This window comes from Cydia fagiglandana, chromosome 11 (genome assembly GCF_963556715.1).
Source record: "Cydia fagiglandana chromosome 11, ilCydFagi1.1, whole genome shotgun sequence".
Classification (NCBI taxonomy): domain Eukaryota; kingdom Metazoa; phylum Arthropoda; class Insecta; order Lepidoptera; family Tortricidae; genus Cydia; species Cydia fagiglandana.
This window is the reverse complement of record NC_085942.1, coordinates 7,258,265-7,278,588: the sequence shown is the minus strand read 5'-3', so window position 1 is coordinate 7,278,588 and position 20,324 is coordinate 7,258,265. Positions and strand designations below refer to the sequence as shown.

The following is a 20,324-nucleotide window of genomic DNA, read 5'->3' as shown; positions in this document are numbered from 1 at the left end:
GCGTGGCTCACTCGCGATTTCGTCGCTTTGCTACAGGTAGCTAAAAGTCCGTTCGACCCCAGTTTTGGGGTTTGCCATAAGCCGCGCGTGGCTCTGTCGCCAACTAGCGGCCATATCTGTGCTGATCGTGACAGACGCGTTTTGTTAGAGAGTCAGTCTTCTGTACCTAGTACTATTATTTATTCTGTGCCGATGTTACGGGTGACCAGAGGAGAGGGCTGGTTCTTTACTTGCCCAGGGAATTAGTATCGCTATACAGCGCGGTAATGCCACCAGCCTACTAGGCAGCCTGGAGCGACAAAAGTACTCACAATATCTGGAATTCAGCACTATCAGCAGGCCTATTATGGATGGCTTTATCCACGTGACAAAATATCCGTCACTTTTTAACAGAGCGCGATTGACAATGACGTATACCGTTTTATCACGCTGTCACGTAGACAAGAACGACCATCAATACCATCATGTCCGTACTGAACATGTCTCTATTGTGCAGGCGTAAGAATATTTGACCAGACATTTTTAAGTACCCTGTGAAACTGAACTTTTTAGTGAATCCGACCTACAAACTAAATATATCTCTTTTATGTGAATATCCTATTAATTCCATCCATCAATTAACATTTGACTAAGACACAAAGTGCCTCATAATAAGCCCTTTCAAAAGTGGTATTGGCTATAAACAAAAGTTACAAAACACATCCTTGTAAAATTTGACGCTATGATTGATTTGAGATGTTAATGTACAATAAATTGAGATGATACCTGCTGCTATATGACTAATAATAGACATAATAACCTGATCTTGTTTCTATAAGAGAAAGTGGGTCATGACTTAAGTGGTGGTAGGAGTTTAAGCTCTATTTATATAGATATACGGTATAAGTATTTATTATAATATGAGTAAGAGTAAGGAAGTTAGTGCGAATTTGTCTGTAATTATCTTCGTACCGCGTTAGATAATGAGTGCTAGAAGGAAGTAAAGTCATAAATTAAAAAATATATATTTATTGGTACCTAATAGATTGGAAGATTCATGCATATCAGTTTTTGAGTGCTAATTTTAATTAGAATGTTTTCAAGCGAAATATATAATTGTTTGGTTAGGAAACGAGAAAATGTTTTGTAAAACAAAATACGCCTAATATGAAATAGGCTACATGTATGTTTAAATTTTCAAAATGTCACCGTGTTACAAAATCGAACTGGCACTTACTTATATAAACGTTTATCGCTCAAATGCATTTTACGAGTAGGTACGAAAAAACTTGCTTGTCATAATCTCACTAAATTCTTAAGGCGCTTGGCATTTAAAATGGTAATTTGCTTTTGTTTCGTGTGGATTCTTGCATTGTGTTGATTTGTATAGTTAGATCATTTATTATATTGTTAGGTAATATAAAACTAGACAATATTTGGCATAAGATGATTGTTTTCATGAGGTTATATAAGTTTAAGTTACAATTCAAGTGAAACAGAACTGTTTGTTTATTACTTCGGCATTGTGTCTACGTTCTAAGTATTAGGTACCTATTATTGAAAAATACAGGCCAGTACATGACAGGATTGCATTTGAAGTGGTATCCAGGTTACAAGCATATTTCTTTGTATAAAATAGTTAGAACAATGTCGCTCGAACTTTGGTAACAAATTTTTTAAACACTCTTAATCGCATTACCTCAAAAGAAAAAAGACAGAAAACACTGTCACACAAGTAAAGGTAAACAACAAGCGGTTCTAAAGCTAAAAAGCAACCTCTTCCAGACAACCTTTAGCAAATATATAGAGAGACCTAACACTAGCATCTCCCGAGCGTCGGATTCTAGTCATAGCTGCTGCTGTGCTGCTCGACCCAACGTTGGCGCAAATGCGCAGTGACACGATTTTCCATAGCTCTGACTAGATGCCGACGCTCAAGAGACGTTAGTGTTAAGGTCTTTCTAAATACATATATATTGTCCACAAGAGACTCCCGTTTTCGGAACGATTATGACCCATTCAGACTCAAAGCTTAAAGGTACTTAAGTACCAAATAGTTCCACAAGACAAGGCAGCACTTAGTTAAAATTTAACAACTATGAACAATGGGATAATTTAGCAGTATTAACAGTAATCTCCAGCAACGGAGCGCTTAAATATTAAGCAGAAGCCTGTTTCGCATACCATTAAAGCTCGGATTTAAATTGTCGTGAGTCATAATATAACATTTAGCTAATTTTATGGCTAAACTCACATATTACTATTCTTAGTCAGTCGTTACTCGCTAACCTGCCTCTATAAATACATGAAACCATAAATTTAGCTTTACATCGCTCGGCTTTTTCTAAATCAGCAATATAGGGGAAGCTACAGTAGTTTTGCCATCAAGTTAAATTGCATCGCCGGCTTCGGCTCCATCACAAAGCAATTGGAACTCTAAACAGATTTAGCTAAGGTGTAAATTTGATTGAATTTAAAACTCGTCGGGAGTGACATTGTGCCGGTCAGTTTTGGAGTTCCAGAACTAGCAGCAAGACGACTGAACATTTTTAGACCGTATTTCGTTCCAATAAGGCTCAAGAATGACCAGGTAAATGTGTCAACGCATTAACAGCAACAGTTTTAACTTCTTGACCATCGTTGGTCCTTATATCTTTGCAAATAGGGTTTCATATTGGTCAATGGTGCCGAACTACATTTCCTGTGGCCACGTTAGTTCCGGGACATTGGCGACGGAGCTAATTCCCTGGAAACTGACAAGTTGCCTGGAAATTCATGAGCCTGATTTTTGCATTTTATCGCCTTCGTTATGTTTATCGCCTTTGAATGTTTTCGTTTTATCATAGACAAATGATCAAAAAGGTGTAAGATAGATGCAAAGTTGACTGCTGAAGATGGCGCTACACAGTCCCGTACCTGACAGTCCAGTTTCCACAATATAAATGACAATTTTTTTAATTCCTTACGCGTTTTATTTTTACTTATTTGCTTATACTTTTGCTAACACCGACAGCTCAGATGACGGAGTTTTTCTTATATTATTTATTAATTTCAATGAGACGGTAGTTACGTCTGACAATTATTTAAGTAAGTATCTAATTACATGAGAATAATATGTCTTATCCACAGCAGTAAAAGTCGACAATTTGACTATCAATAACAGCTTCGCTGATGATGTGTCTGTAGAGGTGACTAGAGAAATAGTTACATATAAACTGTCGTCTGTCATAGGTACCTACTATCATTACAATAATAATAAAACAGTTAGGTAATTCATGTATTTAACGGTCTAATACGGGTCAAACTGGTTTATTTTAATTTGAGCAATAATCTTATTATAAACAAATTTAATAACGCCTGCTCAAAATTTTCCACGCACCTTTCATCTCCACAAGTTTTAATTCAATAAAGTAAAGCACGCTTCGCCGTGCAAAGTTCCGAGTTTAAAAATGCAGGTACCAATCTGCCGCCGGCGCTGGTATGGAGGCCGATTGTAAAATAGCAATTTGTTATTATTTTATCTTGTTATGATACGATCTTGATTCATAATCATCAGATATTTCACGCGCGCTATATAGGCATTACAGTGCGCACGAGATGCCTTATATGACGTCTCCTGATTGCATTGTCTGAGCACCAATGACTCAAGGTAGTATCAAAATAAAATGAAAATATTCATCATCATCATCGTTTTAGCCTTCAGTCGCCTACTACTGAGCACAGGCCTCTCTTCGGGTACGCCACTTATCCGGGTCCTTGGCTAGTCTCATCCAAAAGTGCCCCGCGATTTTCGGACGCCAGGCGCTTCTTTTTTTATTTCATCCGAAAGCGGCCACCAATCCGTCAACATTTTGGTCCACCTGCCATCGCTCTGCCTAGCAACATGTCCGGCCCAACTCCATTTGAGCTTGGTGCAAATATTAAAATGTTACATCACAATCGGCGTCAGGTTCGCGCGATTGGATTAACCGTCCATCAGGCTACTGAATTTGATTAAATCCCGTGGAAACTCGATGCCAACGCGCCGGTATTCATGCGAAAAATCTGATGGCAACAACGAACACTTCGTTTGACGGATATTTATGAGAATTTAAAATCTGGGTCAGTCATGTTATTTTAAGTTGTTTATGTTTATAGTACTTTCCCATTACACGACAAGTTTTCTTAAATAAATATTTGTGATATTTTTAAGATGTCCAATGTTATGAAAAACTCTTAAGTAACATTCGGACATCTTAAAAAGCTGTATGCTTACCCAATGCTGTTTATACCGCTAAGTACGGTGGAAAACGTAGGTACCTACTTCCTTAGAGATATACTGCCGTATTCGAACTTCAAGATACTCACAAGAGACGACACGTAGGTACTAGATCCATTCTAGATACGTTATAGTTTAGATATCAACTAGTTCTCTTTTGCAGCGCAATTCGGGCAACCAATGTCACTTTTACGTTAGATAGAGTAAGATATCTATTCGATGTGAATTGGATCTCTAAGTCATATCCTGTGGAAATCGTTCAAGAGTATCTCCAGAATCGCGCAAATGTCAAATTTGACAGGTTAGATCTTAAACATATCGTTGTCGTATCTTGGTGATGTCTAAAAGATATCTAATAGATGTCTATTTCAAAATCTGAATCAAGCCCATAGGTACTTTTGAAGATCAAAACTAACCAAAACAGAATAAAAAAAACAAACGATTCTACAAAACTATCAGCACTTTTCATTTCTATGGGTGCCGCCGTACGCAACTAAGTACTTATTACGAAAGTTATCTCTAACAGATGCACGCCATTCTGCCACACTAAAAGGTACTTTATATATTCACAAGTCATTCACACTTACGACTTTATGTCATTAAATGTATTGGGGAAAAAGTAGTAAACATCCTGACAATACGAAAGCGAAATGAGTCACGTGCCGGATTCAATGGTGCTGCACCCAGAGATCACGATTGATGATTTTTGTTTTCATTGCGCGAAATTAGTATGTAACGCGCTAGCTTGAATGTAAATTGCCTTTTTAAAAACGGACTTACGTTAATCTAGGGTTTAGATAAAAAACTATTCGACAGCACGAATTGAACTTCAATAGGCTGATATCAATGTATGGTATTATGGAAATGCCACAAATGATTTTAAAATTATTTCCTACTATCTACTGATCTCTATGATATCTGTGTATTTACTGATCTTGAAATCGTTAAAAGTGGCAAATCATGCTTAACACAATGTTTTTTCATTGTGTTCTGGTAATGTTGATTTAGTTTTGTGAAACAATTTATTTATCGATATAAAACTCTAGTAATGTATATTAGTAACTAATGGAATTCGAGTTTTCATTCATAAGCGTCCTTAAAACAAAAAATCTTGTAAAAACTTAATATCGTAGAATATAAAATTTAAATTACAAATTCAGTCTACAAAACTAGACGGCGTGGCCTGTGGAGTAAGTTACTGCACTTGAACTGGGCAACAAGTGTAATAACTGGTATAATCGAGTAAATTAATAATGAATGAACTATAGATAACATTGAACGCAAACGAGGTTAGGTATCACTTGCTATATTATCCACTCCACGAGTATTAGGTTAGACCAATAGTATCATTAGAGGTATATTTGGATGGTCTTAAAATCTCCGATTATGCATGTTTAGTTTTTTAGGTGCTGATGTAATGCTAGATTTATTAACGAAACTATCGTGATTTAATGTTTTCGTTTCAAACTTAAAAAATTAGCACGATGTGTCATATGATTCTTTGAACTTAAAGATTGAAATAAATTTTATTCTCCTTTTTTATGACTTTAGGTAGGTAGGTACCTATTCAAAGATAGACACTTTGTAAAAAAGTTTTCTAACGCTACGTCTTACGTAGGCGAACAACGCGCGAACGCGGCGCGGCGCGGCGCGGCGAAAGCGGCCGCCGCCGCGCCGCGCCGCGCCGCGCCGCCTGACATTCGCGTGCAAATCGCGCCGCACCGCGTTCGCAACGAGATCGCTTACGTAGGACACTTCTATGGGCATCAAAGGATTGATTTCGCCGCGCCGCGCCGCGCCGCGTTCGCGCGTTGTTCGCCTACGTAAGACGTAGCGTAACACCTCGACAGTCTGCGAGATACAAGTAATAGATTAGAAATAACGTCATAATTGCAAAAACGATTATGTAGTCATACCAGAAAACCCAACAAATTCCTAGACCTCACATGGCGCAGACTAAATAATTTCATAAGAATTCGTTGTGTTACCGTAATAGCCCACATCACCAAACCGCGATCTTAAATTGGCTGTGGCATTTGCGGTTGTCAACTATAATGGAAACTCCACATTCTCATGCCAATCGCGTTACGAAGTCTATCACGATCTAGTTTTCTTTTATTTTAATTATATTTCACTTAAAGCACAGATATGGTCGTTCAGCGGCCACATTTGTTACGCGAGACGCCGCTGTAATATAAATTTAGTAAGTACCTAATTTAGTAATTTTTAATTCTAAGTTAATTTATAGTATTTTTCTTTATTAATTTCTATTGTTATCGAATGTTACTTATTATTGTAGTACTTATAGGGTTAATCTGAATAAACTATAAATAAGTACCTAAATGATTATTTGGGTAATGAAAATAATATCTTTGATAATATGAACTAAGACTCGTCATTGGTTATTCGCATTGATCGAACGCAATGTTTCGGCGCCAATAAAAATCACGTAGTTACTATTAAACATCCACTGTTAACCTTACTCCCTTTTAACACCATGTCTAGTTTACGCAGGTAACACTCCAAAGTAAACCTTATTTGAATGCATGAAGATTACTATTAAACGGCAACCGCGCGCGTCTGTGGACATCTTTGGCGGTCATAGGGTTAACCATAAATTATTACTACTTTTACTTGAATGTGTTGTCACATATCAGACAATGGAGGTTGAAAGGTTAAGCGCCATTTCTTAATGCACCGACAGAAAACTATTAAATAAATTAAATTTTACGGTTTCACAAGTAACATTGTGTTAGGCCAAATACACAGGTACTAACTACTAATCTGTTTTTTTTTTATAAATATGAAGTAGGTAGGTAGTATAGGTACTGCTCTTAGGAAATAGGATGGTACATTCATTTGTTTCTTTCATAGAATTTGAATGGCGTAGTACTTTAAGAAACAGACAGCTTAGTAGTATTTTCTTTTTGGTAAAACCTTAAAACTTAAATCAATATTTTGGTAACAGTATGTATACGTATCTATTATGACATGTCTAACTTATGACACAGCTTAAATTACTAGTCTGACACAGAATAAACAATAGCACTAGTGCTACCTAGGTACAGAAGACTCTCTCTCTCTAACAAAACGCGTCTGTTACGATTAGCACAGATATGGCCGCTAGGTGGCGACAGCGCCACGCGCGGCTTATGGCTTCCCCAAAATTGGAGTGGAACGGATGTACTTTTAGCTACCTGTAGCAAAGCGACGAAATCGCGGAGTGAGCCACGCCTGCTTATGACTACAAAAAAGTTGAGAAATAGCGATGTCACCAGTCACCTGACAACTTTTTCTGTTTGAAATGCAAATATATGGAATATCCTCGCGGTGTCAATTTCGTCTCCTTATCATTACACTCACGAATGACCGATAAATGCAGTTACGTCAACACGTGCGTATCTTGTCGTTACGCTATGCAATCGCCACGAATTACAAAACAGAGTAACTCACAGTAGAAATTATAAATATGTGTTAAAATTTTTACTTGTTATAATGAAATAAGGCATAAAATTGCATAGATATTTACGAAATACATAAGAAGCTTTGAGACATTTTTAATGATCCAACGTAATGATAGATGTGTGGCTTTCTCTGGCACACCCACGGCGTTCGCGCATTGTTCGATTATATTTAAATTAATACTTCACTTTCTATCACTTGCAACAGGTGTCAATGCTACCAAACAAATTGCAGTGTCATTGTCTCTGTTCGGCTCGCCCACTAATTACTAGACTTGTTCTGAGACAATTCTGTGCGGGCGCGTTTTATGTAACAGTTGCCTTTGTTACTTTGCCTACGGTATAATGGATGTATTTTCACTAACATCAATACTCCACATACACGTGTAACATCACTAGTGTATAATCTAAGTTTTAAAACTAAGCTTGTAGACGTGGTAGCGACAAATGCATGGCATTTGCAATTTGCGCTTATTTGTAGTTAATTTACCTCTTATCAATTCAAAACCTATGTATATCATTCTTAAACCAGTTTCCTTTTGCTTATTACTTTTATTCTCACTTTGTCGCTCTGATATTATTAGTAGGGATATATTTATTTCCAATATCTTCGATTGAACTTGAAAATTGAAACGAGCAATTAAATTTAAATTTCTATCTCCCTAATTTGATGGGTATCTACTTCAAATATATAATTTCTCTTTGTCATCAAATTTTCGCCGATGGCGAAATTAATTCGTTTCTAATTATGATCTCAACACCTTAGATTTTTAATTGAAATGATCGCAAATTGTCTGCGAAAACAGTTGATTTTTGGTTAAGTACGTGCGATCGTCACCTTGGCTAGGCCATCTGTAGATACATGTAGGTATACCGGGTGTGGCCTTTAACATGAGCAAATAATGAAAACATAGATTATACTCCCCAAACGGTGACACATTTGTTCAACAACTTTTAAAAATTACGTAGTATTTTTACACTCGCTATTTTTCATACAAAATAAATATTATCTTCAATGGACGCCATCGCCACGCCATATCATTGTGATTGACGTTGCTTGTCAAGCCTCAAATATAACAAAATTCGCAATACATTGCGTCTTGGAATAAACTTTAAAGTGTATTAAAAATCAAAACACAAGTTATTTTTATAAAAGTCGCTGAACAAATGTTGGCCAGTATGAGGAGTATAGCCTACAGTAAAATTTTTTTCATCACACTTGCTCGGAAAAGATGTATTTACACGTAGGGCTTGCGGGCGGGAAATTGAAATTTTCGCCCTAGGGCGGAAAAAATCTTTTCCGAGCAAGTGTGATGAAAAACACTTATTTACACGTAGGGCTTGCGGGCGGGAAATTGAAATTTTCGCCCTAGGGCGGAAAAGTGTTTTATACAGAAGTTTGTTTTTATTAATTCTCCTTTTTTTCCTTACAAGTGTGATGAAAAACATTGTGTGTGCCACGGGCGGTAAAGAAATTCCGAACTCGTGAACATTTTAAGCCCTCGCTTCGCGTCGGGCTTAAAATTGACACTCGTTCGTAATTTCTTATTTCCCGCCCTTAATACACAATGTACTATTGCTCATATTATTTTGGTCACACCTGGTATAATAGAAACTATTAAAGTACATGTTTACCTTGAAGAATATTCCCAAATAGTATCTCTTCTCTCCCGTTTTGAGCAGCGGCATGGTCCACCGCGTCACTCCGAGCTCATCGTCGCTGCAGCTCGAACATTCTGTGGACAACGGGAAAGCCAGTTTAGCAAAGCAAAGGGTTGATTTAGACGGCGTGCGAACTCGTATGCGAGTTTCATTACATTGCGGGTTTTGATCGGTCGGTTGAATTGGACGTAACCGATTGTTCGCAATGTAACTAAAATCGCATGCGGGTTCGCATGCTGTCTGCCTTTTGGCTAAAACCCTCATTTAAATACTTACATATTAACTTTTCCACCATTTAAAGCGAGGGTGAATAAACAAGAGAAGGTACCTATAGAGTACACGAAATTTAAAAAATATATATTTTGAAATGAAACTAGGTAAATTATTTAAGGATTGAAGATTCCCATACACCCAAAGTAAAACCTGGATACTCGTAGGATATTTTTACAGGATTCCATCTTACTTTTCGTATTTACCCTAATATGTGATTTTCAACTTTTGGAATGACATTGGACTGGAAACTCACTATGGTAATTCGTTAATGTGAATTTACGCAGGAATACCAAGGTTAAATCGAATTAATAAAAAATACCGCGTATGCATGATGTAACACTAAGATGCTTGACATCTTTTATTAATGATGCAGTGCAAAAAATCCAGGCTAAACCAGTTCAAAGCGGAATTCCACAGCAAAAATACATCATTAAGAATTTACGGTCTCCGACTCTGACCAAAGCTTTCAGGATGGATTCTTAAATTCACTTTGCCGATGCAGTTTGAATATTCGCGGGACAATAAAGCGAAAACTCCTCGGTTAACGAGGAGCCAAATGGTATCAAAATAAAAGTAAACATTTTTAAAAGTGGAATGTTCAGCCGACTCAAAAGGTATGCTTTTACCACTTGACCTGGCAACGAGAAGTTTTACGGAAAATATTGTAAGAAACGGCTACATTGAAAAGTTAAAAGGACCGGTACGACTTGTCATCAAATATGCGATGCAATGTTTATCGATGCGTTTTCAAGTATTTCTTTACGGGTTGCATTATAAACTTAAATGGCGTTTTTAAAGAAACTTATATTTTTGTGATCTGTGATAAGATCGCTTTGCATCCAATAAAATACGAAAGAACAGGCTACTTATGTTTACATTGGTTGTTGTGCATTTATTTTCCTTTCTTCATTGACTATGTATCGTAATAAATAAAAACAATTGGCATGTTTACTGTTGTACTTACAAGTACCGTAAAATGGGGTGAGTTGGGTGAAGTTTGACTTTCAAACTTCGATAAAATTTTATTTTTACATGTGAAAACTAAATGGTGTATATAATAAGTGGTTTGGACGTTTGTGTTTTAGTTTGTATTTTATTTTGGGTAGTTCCATTTCATAACTTTGACGATAAAGAGGAAAACCCACCTCACCCCGTAGTGCCTCGTATTTGGGGTGAGAGGGTTTTTCATACAAAGGTGATTTTGGAAGATTGTTGGATCGATTTTTTTTATTATGCGTGTTACTATAGCCCCATTTTTAATTGGAATACATTATTTTTGTAGCAGTAGCCTTAAAATCCCTTCTCACCCCCCTCTCAAACCTTCTCTCCCCATTACCCAACTCTCCCCGCGAAACCTACTCACCCCGTTTTACGGTATTTACTTGACAATGTACTTTTAGCACGTAGAACTTTTAAGTAAGTACGTTTTAAAAGAAGTATTAAGAAACCATTAAACTTAATATATTACATGGAACTTATTTTACTATAGTCACCTATCATATCGTTTAGATAAGTAATTACGCCCATTTATAAAACGATCAAGTACTAGTCAGATGTGCATTTAATATATTGGTCCTAATTAAATAATTGTCGGTATCTTTGTTGTTGAATATTTATTTCCGAAAGTTAATTAAACGTGATTGAATATTTTTAAAATGATCTAAAACTAAAAACAGAAGCAACGATATAATTTGTTTCTAGTAACTCGTAATCAATCTATTAAAACTGGTAATTTAAATGCAAATTACATGACTTCTTGTTCAATGTTTGTTGAAGTTGTTAGGTACTGCATGTATATCCATCTAATATACATAATTATTACGATATATAGCCGAATCAAAAGGGTTGTGTTTTTCTTTATGTTGTGTAATGTTGATTTAAATAAAATGTAGTGTATTAAATTTTGCGCTACTCAGAAGGTGACATTCGGATGGCAATCCGTCACTTCTAGTTAATTGACAGTGATAACGCCCGGGTCAGGGCCGCAGCAATGGTAACATTCGATTTCTGACCGCAGCTGCACTACTAGCACGAACGCGTTGGTATTATTGTCAATTTCCATAGTAAAATGAATGGTAGTGCTGCTGTCGTTGGAAATGGAAATGGACTGTCACCTTAAAGGTAACATTCCATTTCTGACCGCAGGTGCACTACTAGTACGAACGCGTTGGTGTTATTGTCAATTTCCATAGTAAAATGAATGGTAGTGCTGCTGTAGTTGGAAATGGACTGTCACCTTAATGCAGCTGCATTTGCCATCCGAATGTCACCTAAATGTGTTCCGTTACGCACTAAAAATCAAAATTTGAATGATTCGGACCATATTTTAGATGTCGTATGCTGTTGGCAGAAATGTGAATGGTGCAAAGATAAATTCCTTCGCTGGAACAAGCAAGAGCGAGAGGCAGATAACGAAATTCCGATTTTCGTTTAGCGCGGTGGAGCCTCAGTTGTGTGCCCAACAACATGAACACATGTATCAACAGCAGCACTCTTAACTAACCAATTGTAGGTCTTATGTCATTGAAATAAAGTACACAAATGGTCAGCTAGCGTTGACGACAGTAGGCCGTTAATACGTTACGTAACAGTTGCCCAATTGACGCAGATGACTACTCCAACTATTTAGACCATATTCGGCTCATTTGCAATGTTAGAAAGTTGAAGATTATCTCTAAGTAGGCAGTGTAATTGTGTTATCAAACATTGTGCTTTTGCTGCTTATTTTGTACGTTTCTGACACGAGATGGTGTTGTGTAATGACGCATCAATTTAGTGGCTACATACACGCGATACTTGTTATTTTGCTCACATATTTTTACACTGAGAGAAAAGTACAACAAAAACACACTTAGAATTACAAAAATAAACTTAATCCGGGGACAAGGAGAGTTAACTAATAGGAACAAATTGACTTTTGCAATTTCTATTAGTTCTTGCAATTTCTATTATCTGTTTGTTGAAATTATATTTGGGATTACTGAGCTGTTTGTAGAAATAAATAAACTTTACAGAAATAGTGAAACGTCCATAATTATTACTAAAACTTCATTTTTTCCCCCAGTACAGAACTGTTTTTTTATTCCTGGTGATGATTTTTCTCTCAGTGTAGGCTGAGAATTGTGGATTAAGTAGTCGAAAAATTTTGTCAAGCACGTTAAACATTATTAGGGCCACTTGCACCATCCCATTGACCCGGGGTTAACCGGTTAAACCTGGAGTTACCATCGATACCATTACATTTTGACACTGGGTTAACGGTTTAACCGGTTAACCCCGGTTTAGTGGCGCTTAGCGTTTTTCCCGTTTATATTGCGTGAATGTAAGTGGTTAATATTGCTCTATGCACATTGATGTAGGTATAATGTGCCATTAATGGGTTTAAATATAAATAGTTCTGAGGATATGTCTGCGGTTGCATCTAATTGCCACCACTTTTTTTATACATTTTGTATGGGTCGCGGCAATTCGACCGCAGACATATTTATTGAGAATCCGCAACGTAGGTATTACTTATGTCTCTATGGTAGATTGTAAATGAGACACCATCAGTCTCATCAACATTAAAGTATTGACAAATTGAATTGACAGTGCAGTAATTAGAATGAAACGAAATAATAAAAAAATTAAATTATACCAAGGAATGACAATATTATTCATGTCATTCTTACTGATAGTGTCGCACGCTTTTCACAAGCCGAGTTCTTAGTAAGAATTTATGTTTTTTACCTTGCAAAAATAATTACTTATATATATTTTTACTGAAATGTAAATTTACACTTCACTAGTTATCTGCACGCTGATATCGACGTGAAATATTAACAGCTTTTCAACAGAGAAATATTTCCAGTTGTCATTGACTCAAAGGTGTTATCAGTACTAACAGGAAAACTTCTAACTGATCATCTGTGGACCTTATGCATTGGCAATAAGGTTTATGTCAGTTAATAGTATAAACCAGCGGTCGGCAACAAGCGGCCCGCGAGCCCCCCTGGCTATTTTGAATGTAATATGGACAAACGACAATGTCTGATAAAGTCATAAATATTAACATAGTGCGGCCCACGTCAACTTCGTTAACTACTATGTGGCCTATATAACACTTTAAACTCTCGCGTTTTGTACACATATTTAATTACACACACAAAAAAATAAGCTCTAGCAAAGTACCAATTTGGCTTCGTTAAAATTTATTTAGTTGGATACAACAAAGACTTATTTAGAATGCGGAATAAAGCTTTGTAATTGACAAACAAGCAATTATTGCTAAACGTTCTTGGTTGTTTTAACAAAGTACTAATTTGTTTTCAAATAATGTCTTAGTCAATATAAACGCGTGTTATTTACTTTTAATAAATTTATTAGCGTAATTTTACCAACTTACGTTAACCTAGTTGACTTCTTTTATTAACAACAAACTTTTCAGGCTCCCTCCGAGCCAAGTCACTCGGTTGTAGACAGCAAAATTTATTTATTTCTAGCCATTTCATTTTCTCAGTGCAATGAAATTACATATATCGCGGTAGACCCGTTTGTGTAATTAAATACGTATACTATGTGGCCCTTGGCTGCTAAAAGGTTGCCGACCACTGGTATAAAAGATGGAACGATAATCTCAGTAGGTACCGCTTTATAATTGTATGTTGGGGCTGATTGCGTGACCTTTCGGAGTAGATCTACTTTTACGTAAACGATGACATTTCCGTGTTTCCGTGTTATGTAGTTTAAACTTTTTAATTTCTGTCTTTATTTCACGGATCTGGGGGCCGATTTTGGAATTCCGATCGCTCGATTTATACACTCGTAAATCGGTGGAAAACGGAGAAATTCAAATTTTTGAAATACGAGCGATCGAAATTTGGAATCTATTAGTGGTCAATACCACTCGATTTCAATTCTATTAGTAAAATTTAAACGCCTAGTAGTTGAGATATCATTTAACAAAATACACGAAATCGAGTGGTCGAATTTCAAAAATCGGTCCCCTGGGTGATTCACGGTCGCAAATAATTTTGGCCTGGTATACCTACATGTTATAGTTTCCACGTGCTTGGGACTCTGGATTTTAATCACCCATTTATGAAGTCAAAAAAGTGTTAAACAATGTTATATGACTTAGGTCAATTAAGCCGAAGTGGCCGAAACATAAAATGCTATAATACTTGCTCGACATACACTTAAATTATACATATAAGTATATTTGTAAAATCATCACTAAAACTGAAGCTATAAAAAAATTCTGTATGATGAAATGGAGACATTTCAAAACTTTCTTCATATAAACTGGTAGAAACTTTTTTCAAACTTTACAGATTCTTGTCTCAATTTGATATCATTATGACATCACTCGTGCGGTTCAGATATCAACGTAAACAAAACACATTTCCCTGTACCCTTAAACTCGACTCGGATCCACTGCATCATTATTTTTCCAGGTCAGTAACGCATTAAACCTAGTAAAATATGCCTTGTACCCTTGGAATAAGGGCCAAGGTCTGGAAGGCCTGGACTCGTTGGAGCGTAGCTAGTAAATCAAACTGGAGGTATGCGATAACAAGCTAGAAGCAGGTGTTCCTATTGGGTGGGAGTAACTTGTGAGTCGGGCATTCACAGTAAGCCAGCAGAACTGCAAACTTAGATTCGTAATAGTTAGTAGGTTTCTTTTTGTATTAATTAGAGGGTCAGGGAAAGTACAATGCAACAAAAGGCCAAAAGGAAGATAAAGGAAGCGTTGGAAAGACTACATCGAGGAAGGCCAGATATAGAGCGAAGAGGGAAAAGTTTTATGAGGTTGCACTACCAACGGAGCTCGGAGTTTACTCGCTTGCGGCTAATAGGTATTTCCATTATATCAAGTCGCCATGACGTCTAGCAACATCTAGGCTAGGCTTCCTGCGACGGTAGCACGGTCGCATTTTTATCGCTTGTCACCATGCCTGTCACATTCCAACAAGTATTTAAGTGCGAAATTAACGGGCATAGTGACGGGCGATAAAAATGGAACCATGCTGCGCCCGCAGGACTATTTTTATGGCACTGTCGTCTGAAATCGTGTATTGGTTGCTGTATTTCCATTTTTCCTTGAACGTTAGACTCGCCTATTGGGTTCATTTGGCAATAGTACCATACACGAACAGTTTTAAGTAGTTGAAGCTATGTATTTAATCACCGTAGTTTCCAGGATATGTCTTAACTATTTGCTAGTATTTTGTTACTCAAGTACTGAATTTAGCAATACATTTTTACAGCAACTGAAATTACTAGAATCAATAACCTATCGGTTGACTAGAAGAGATCGCTTTTTAGCAAAAACACCGCCCGTTGTTTACCTCTTCTTGAGGTGATAAAAACTCAGCCTAGCTGTGCAGAGGGGGAACGCGGCCAGCGTCCTGGGAACAATGCCTCAGGCTAATTTAGATTTATTTTGTTATTTAATATCTGTTTTAATAAATACCATAAATATTGTATTGTTTTCTGTGAATATTATTCAAATCAATCAATTAGTCAATCAAAACACCGAGTTACTTCACAATGTCATCATTTGTGGCGTTCCATGCCCAAAGGATCCTTTAGCACGTGGAGGATTTTATGGTCCTAATCAGCAGGTCCTTTTCATTAATTGATGCTCTTTGAGATCAAACGTTATATATTATGTTTGATCTCAAAGAGCAACAATTAAAAAAACTACTTATCAAATTAAAACTAAATATCTGATGATGATGTGTTTCTATGAAGATTTCGCACATAAGTATTCTGCGGAATTCTATCATCCGATCGTGCTTTAATGACAATGAGAAAATCTGAGAAATATGAGGTAACACATTACCGGCGATATGAAATCACAAAATATATCTTCATTTTGTATATTTAAATAAATATACATTGTAGTTCTGGCTGTCAATATAAAAACTCGGTCATATTTTTTTATTATCATTGTTATCAATGTGTCTTTTTGCAGTGAAATTAACCCAGTTAATCAACTTATAATCACTGATTGTATTTCAGATAGTTACGTGTTTTTGGTTTGTAGTTATAATTACTTATATTTAATCTATATTTAATTACTTTTGCATAATTAACGTATAAGAAGCAGAAACTATCGATGGCTGTAGTCATACTGTCTAGTTAGATTGAAACTAAACTTAATTTATAATATCTACTGTAGGTATTCGAAAATGTGAACATTTTAAAACATCGTAGGCTTACTTTTTATCGCTTCTGACTTTTTATTGGCCATTGTGGTTTTCATTAGTACTCTGAAAATTATATTTTATATATACCTTCCAAAGTTTCCAAAAGGCACCGATTTTTCTGGATATTTCAGCTTTTCATAACATAACACTTGCACTGCGTGTGCTATCAAAATCGTTGCAGACTTATCTTGATCTAACTCTACCTTGAAATACTAAGTGCAGCGCATCCCACTCACACTCACTAGAGCGACCGGTAGAATATTAATTGTTATCATACTTTAAAACCTGAATACGCCTCGTATCAAATTACAATAATATCAACTGTCACATACGCGTTAGCTCACTCAATCACACATGATGAAACTATAGGGATTATTGTAAAGGTTAAACCAATGTAACACATCATTCAATGGTTACCAAACGACTTTTTGTCCATTATGCGCTAGCCTTTATGACTGGCTGTGACTTATGTTATGTTGTAATAATGCAGTTGTAATTAGGTACTTGACGCTATAAAGTCTAAGGCGTAATGTACGCACTTACGCATATTATATACATACATAAATATCTGGGATCATATAAAAACTCAAAAATGCGCGTTTCCCTAGAGATAACACCTAGGTAGATCGATTTTTCGACCCCGAAAACCCCTATAGCAAATTTCATCGAAATCGTTAGACCCGTTTCCGAGATCCCCGAAATATACAATATACATATAAACAAGAATTGCGCGTTTAAAGGTAGGTATCGGTATTAGAGTAGATAGTAAACAAAAATACTTTAAATATACTGAAAACTCGGAACCTACGGCTGTTTCTAAAATGTGATATTAACTGATAAGTTCACATACTAATAGGTATATTAAGTTTAAGTATTAACAACAGATTGTCCAGCTGACAAATATTACTTAATTGTTATGCAACAAACAAAAAAGGAATAAACATAAAGTGATATTTTGCTATTATACGCCGCATTGTGTCAAAATAAGGTCAATCGATTAAGCTAATTACTATGTTTTATCAAAAATAAATACAGAAGTTATTTTTATATTAACCACTTTAATTAATGAATACTTATTAACATTGAATAATTTTACGGTTTAGACTCACTTGTTTTTAGTCACTCGCTTGTTTGTGTTTAGTGTAAGTGATAACCGTAAAATTATTCAATGTTAGTATATATGTCTCACAACAGTTTAAATTCGACTTATTAACATAGAAATCGCAATTAAATTTGAGAGTCAGCAGAGGTGATTCCTAATTACATCTCAGAGGTCAAGGAGTCAAGCACATTGCTTGTTAAGCTATTTACAGTTTCATTTAGATTAGATATTGATATTGGATACTTCGTAAGGGATGATTTTCAAAATGGCTATTATCTATAAAACCAGAAGTAATAAGTACCTGTGTTCATAGTAAGGACAACTTGTACGTGGCGGCACAGAGTAAATAATAGTACTAAGTACAGAAGACTCACTCTAACAAAACGCGTCTGTCACGATCAGCACAGATATGGCCGCTAGGTGGTGACAGCGCCACGCGCGACTTATGGCAAACCCCAAAATTGGAGTCGAACGGATGTACTTTTAGCTACCTGTAGCAAAGCGACGAAATCGCGGAGTGAGCCACGCTTGGTGGCGGTATGTTGGTGTCGGTCACTAAATTGGCTCGAAATTTTATTTTTTATATAACTAAATCATTAATATACCTAATGGTGGTAAAAATCGTAGGCTCGGTTGTGCTGTATGCTGCGTAGAGCAGAAAATAGTTCGCAAATAAGATGCAAACAGATGACCAAAAATTCGGTCAGGATCCTTATCAAGTTAATACACAGACAAGATTTTAAGAAACATGCACAAGTAATAAAACCTTTACAGGCTTTGTCAACAAGTGCTTAATACAATATACGGTAGCTGACACTTGATTGACATGCTGTTATAATATTACATGCTAGACTAGATAAACAGCGAAAGATTAGTATCTACTAGGAGAGAGATGTCGAAAATATCAGAAGCCTTAGAAGAAGGTGAGATAGTGAAATAACAATAAAAATAAAAATTTAACTGATTTGGCGAGCCGTGTCAAACTCGTATCATAACAACATCAAAACTATACAACAACAATAAACAATAACAAATTAAAACTAACATGAACAAATTTCCAACCGGTACGAGTGGAGGTCCAAGGGGGAGGCCTATGTTCAGCAGTGGACGTCTTATGGCTGAGATGATGATGATGATGATGATGATGAACAAATTTTAAATTTGAACCGGTTTCAAATATGTCTCTCCTTTTACGTAATTTATTATTAATTTGTTTGTTTTATTTTTAAAGGATAATTCATCACAGTTTAGATTAAGCACCTATTGCATGTCAACAGCATTTATTTAACTGAGGTAATTCTATAATTAATCACCACCATTAAATATCATCACACATCCAGTTTTAGACTTCAGTATTTTACAATATAATATTTTAAACTTTCGCGTTTTGAACACATATTAACTCACATTTTTACCCGTCTATAAATGTGAGTTAATATGTGTTCAGTATCTTACAATCATTATACACCGTGTCACACACGCCCACAAACAATTAAAATATTTACCTGACTTGCTCCCAAGCCCTAGCGAAGCCTGATAATTCGCTGTTTTCGTGTCCGCTATCCAGCTCATCAGCACAAGAATCGTACAACACAGAAACTGTCTTTGGCACATTTTTGACACTTTGTATCCACAGTTAGGTTTATTATCCACTAGTTAAGTCCTAGGTGTAGTGATAGGTAGGCTCGCGCGTTAACTGACTCCAATTCGCATCGGTAACGTCTAAAACTTGAATGGCAGGTTGCGTCTGGGTTTCCTAATGAGGCGACGTGTAGATGACCATTAATTATGAGAGGTTTATTTATATAGATGTGATTTAGTTTCTGTAGTATCCCTAGTTATAACAGATATACAGTTTGTATCAGAACGAAAGGCAAAGCGCCTTTTTCCGGGTTGTGGGGGTTGGTCCCGTAGTAAAAGTTACTCAGTATGACCTAAACATGAATGGGTCTCTTTCTTTGCCTTTCGTTCTGATACATACTGTATATTATATGTTTGGGTTGGATGTAAGCTTACTGGATAATGCAATTCTTTTATTACGGTTGAAAATACTAGGGAACCATTTTTAATATGATAAAGATAATATAATGTGTTATAAAAAAATTATATAATCAAATTAAAGCTTAGCTTTGATGATCAGAAAAATCAAAATACTAGCGTCATTCTTTGATGAAATGCTCTTCCTATCTTCGTGGGAGAATTTAAAAATGTATACAACAGACATGTGAAGGCACGCCTCTTCGTGACAACAACCTATAATTTTAGTGCAATTATCATTGATAGTGCAACCTGATAATCATCGGAGCATAAATTATAGTCAAGGATAAGATTGTACCAGCTTAAAGTGTGAGAGCACCTTTATTGGGCCAATTGAAATTAGAACCCGAATAGTCTCA

The 20,324-nt window shown here is 36.2% G+C and overlaps 1 protein-coding gene across 1 annotated transcript in view; it reads right to left on the bottom strand.

Moving 5' to 3' along the window:
* Positions 1 to 20,324, bottom strand: part of LOC134668851 (macrophage mannose receptor 1) — a 139,973-nt gene that overhangs the window by 5,670 nt on the left and 113,979 nt on the right. The window contains exon 3 of the mRNA XM_063526321.1: positions 9,334 to 9,434. Within this exon, the coding sequence (XP_063382391.1) occupies positions 9,334 to 9,434 (101 nt within the window). The remainder of the gene's footprint in view (positions 1 to 9,333; positions 9,435 to 20,324) is intronic.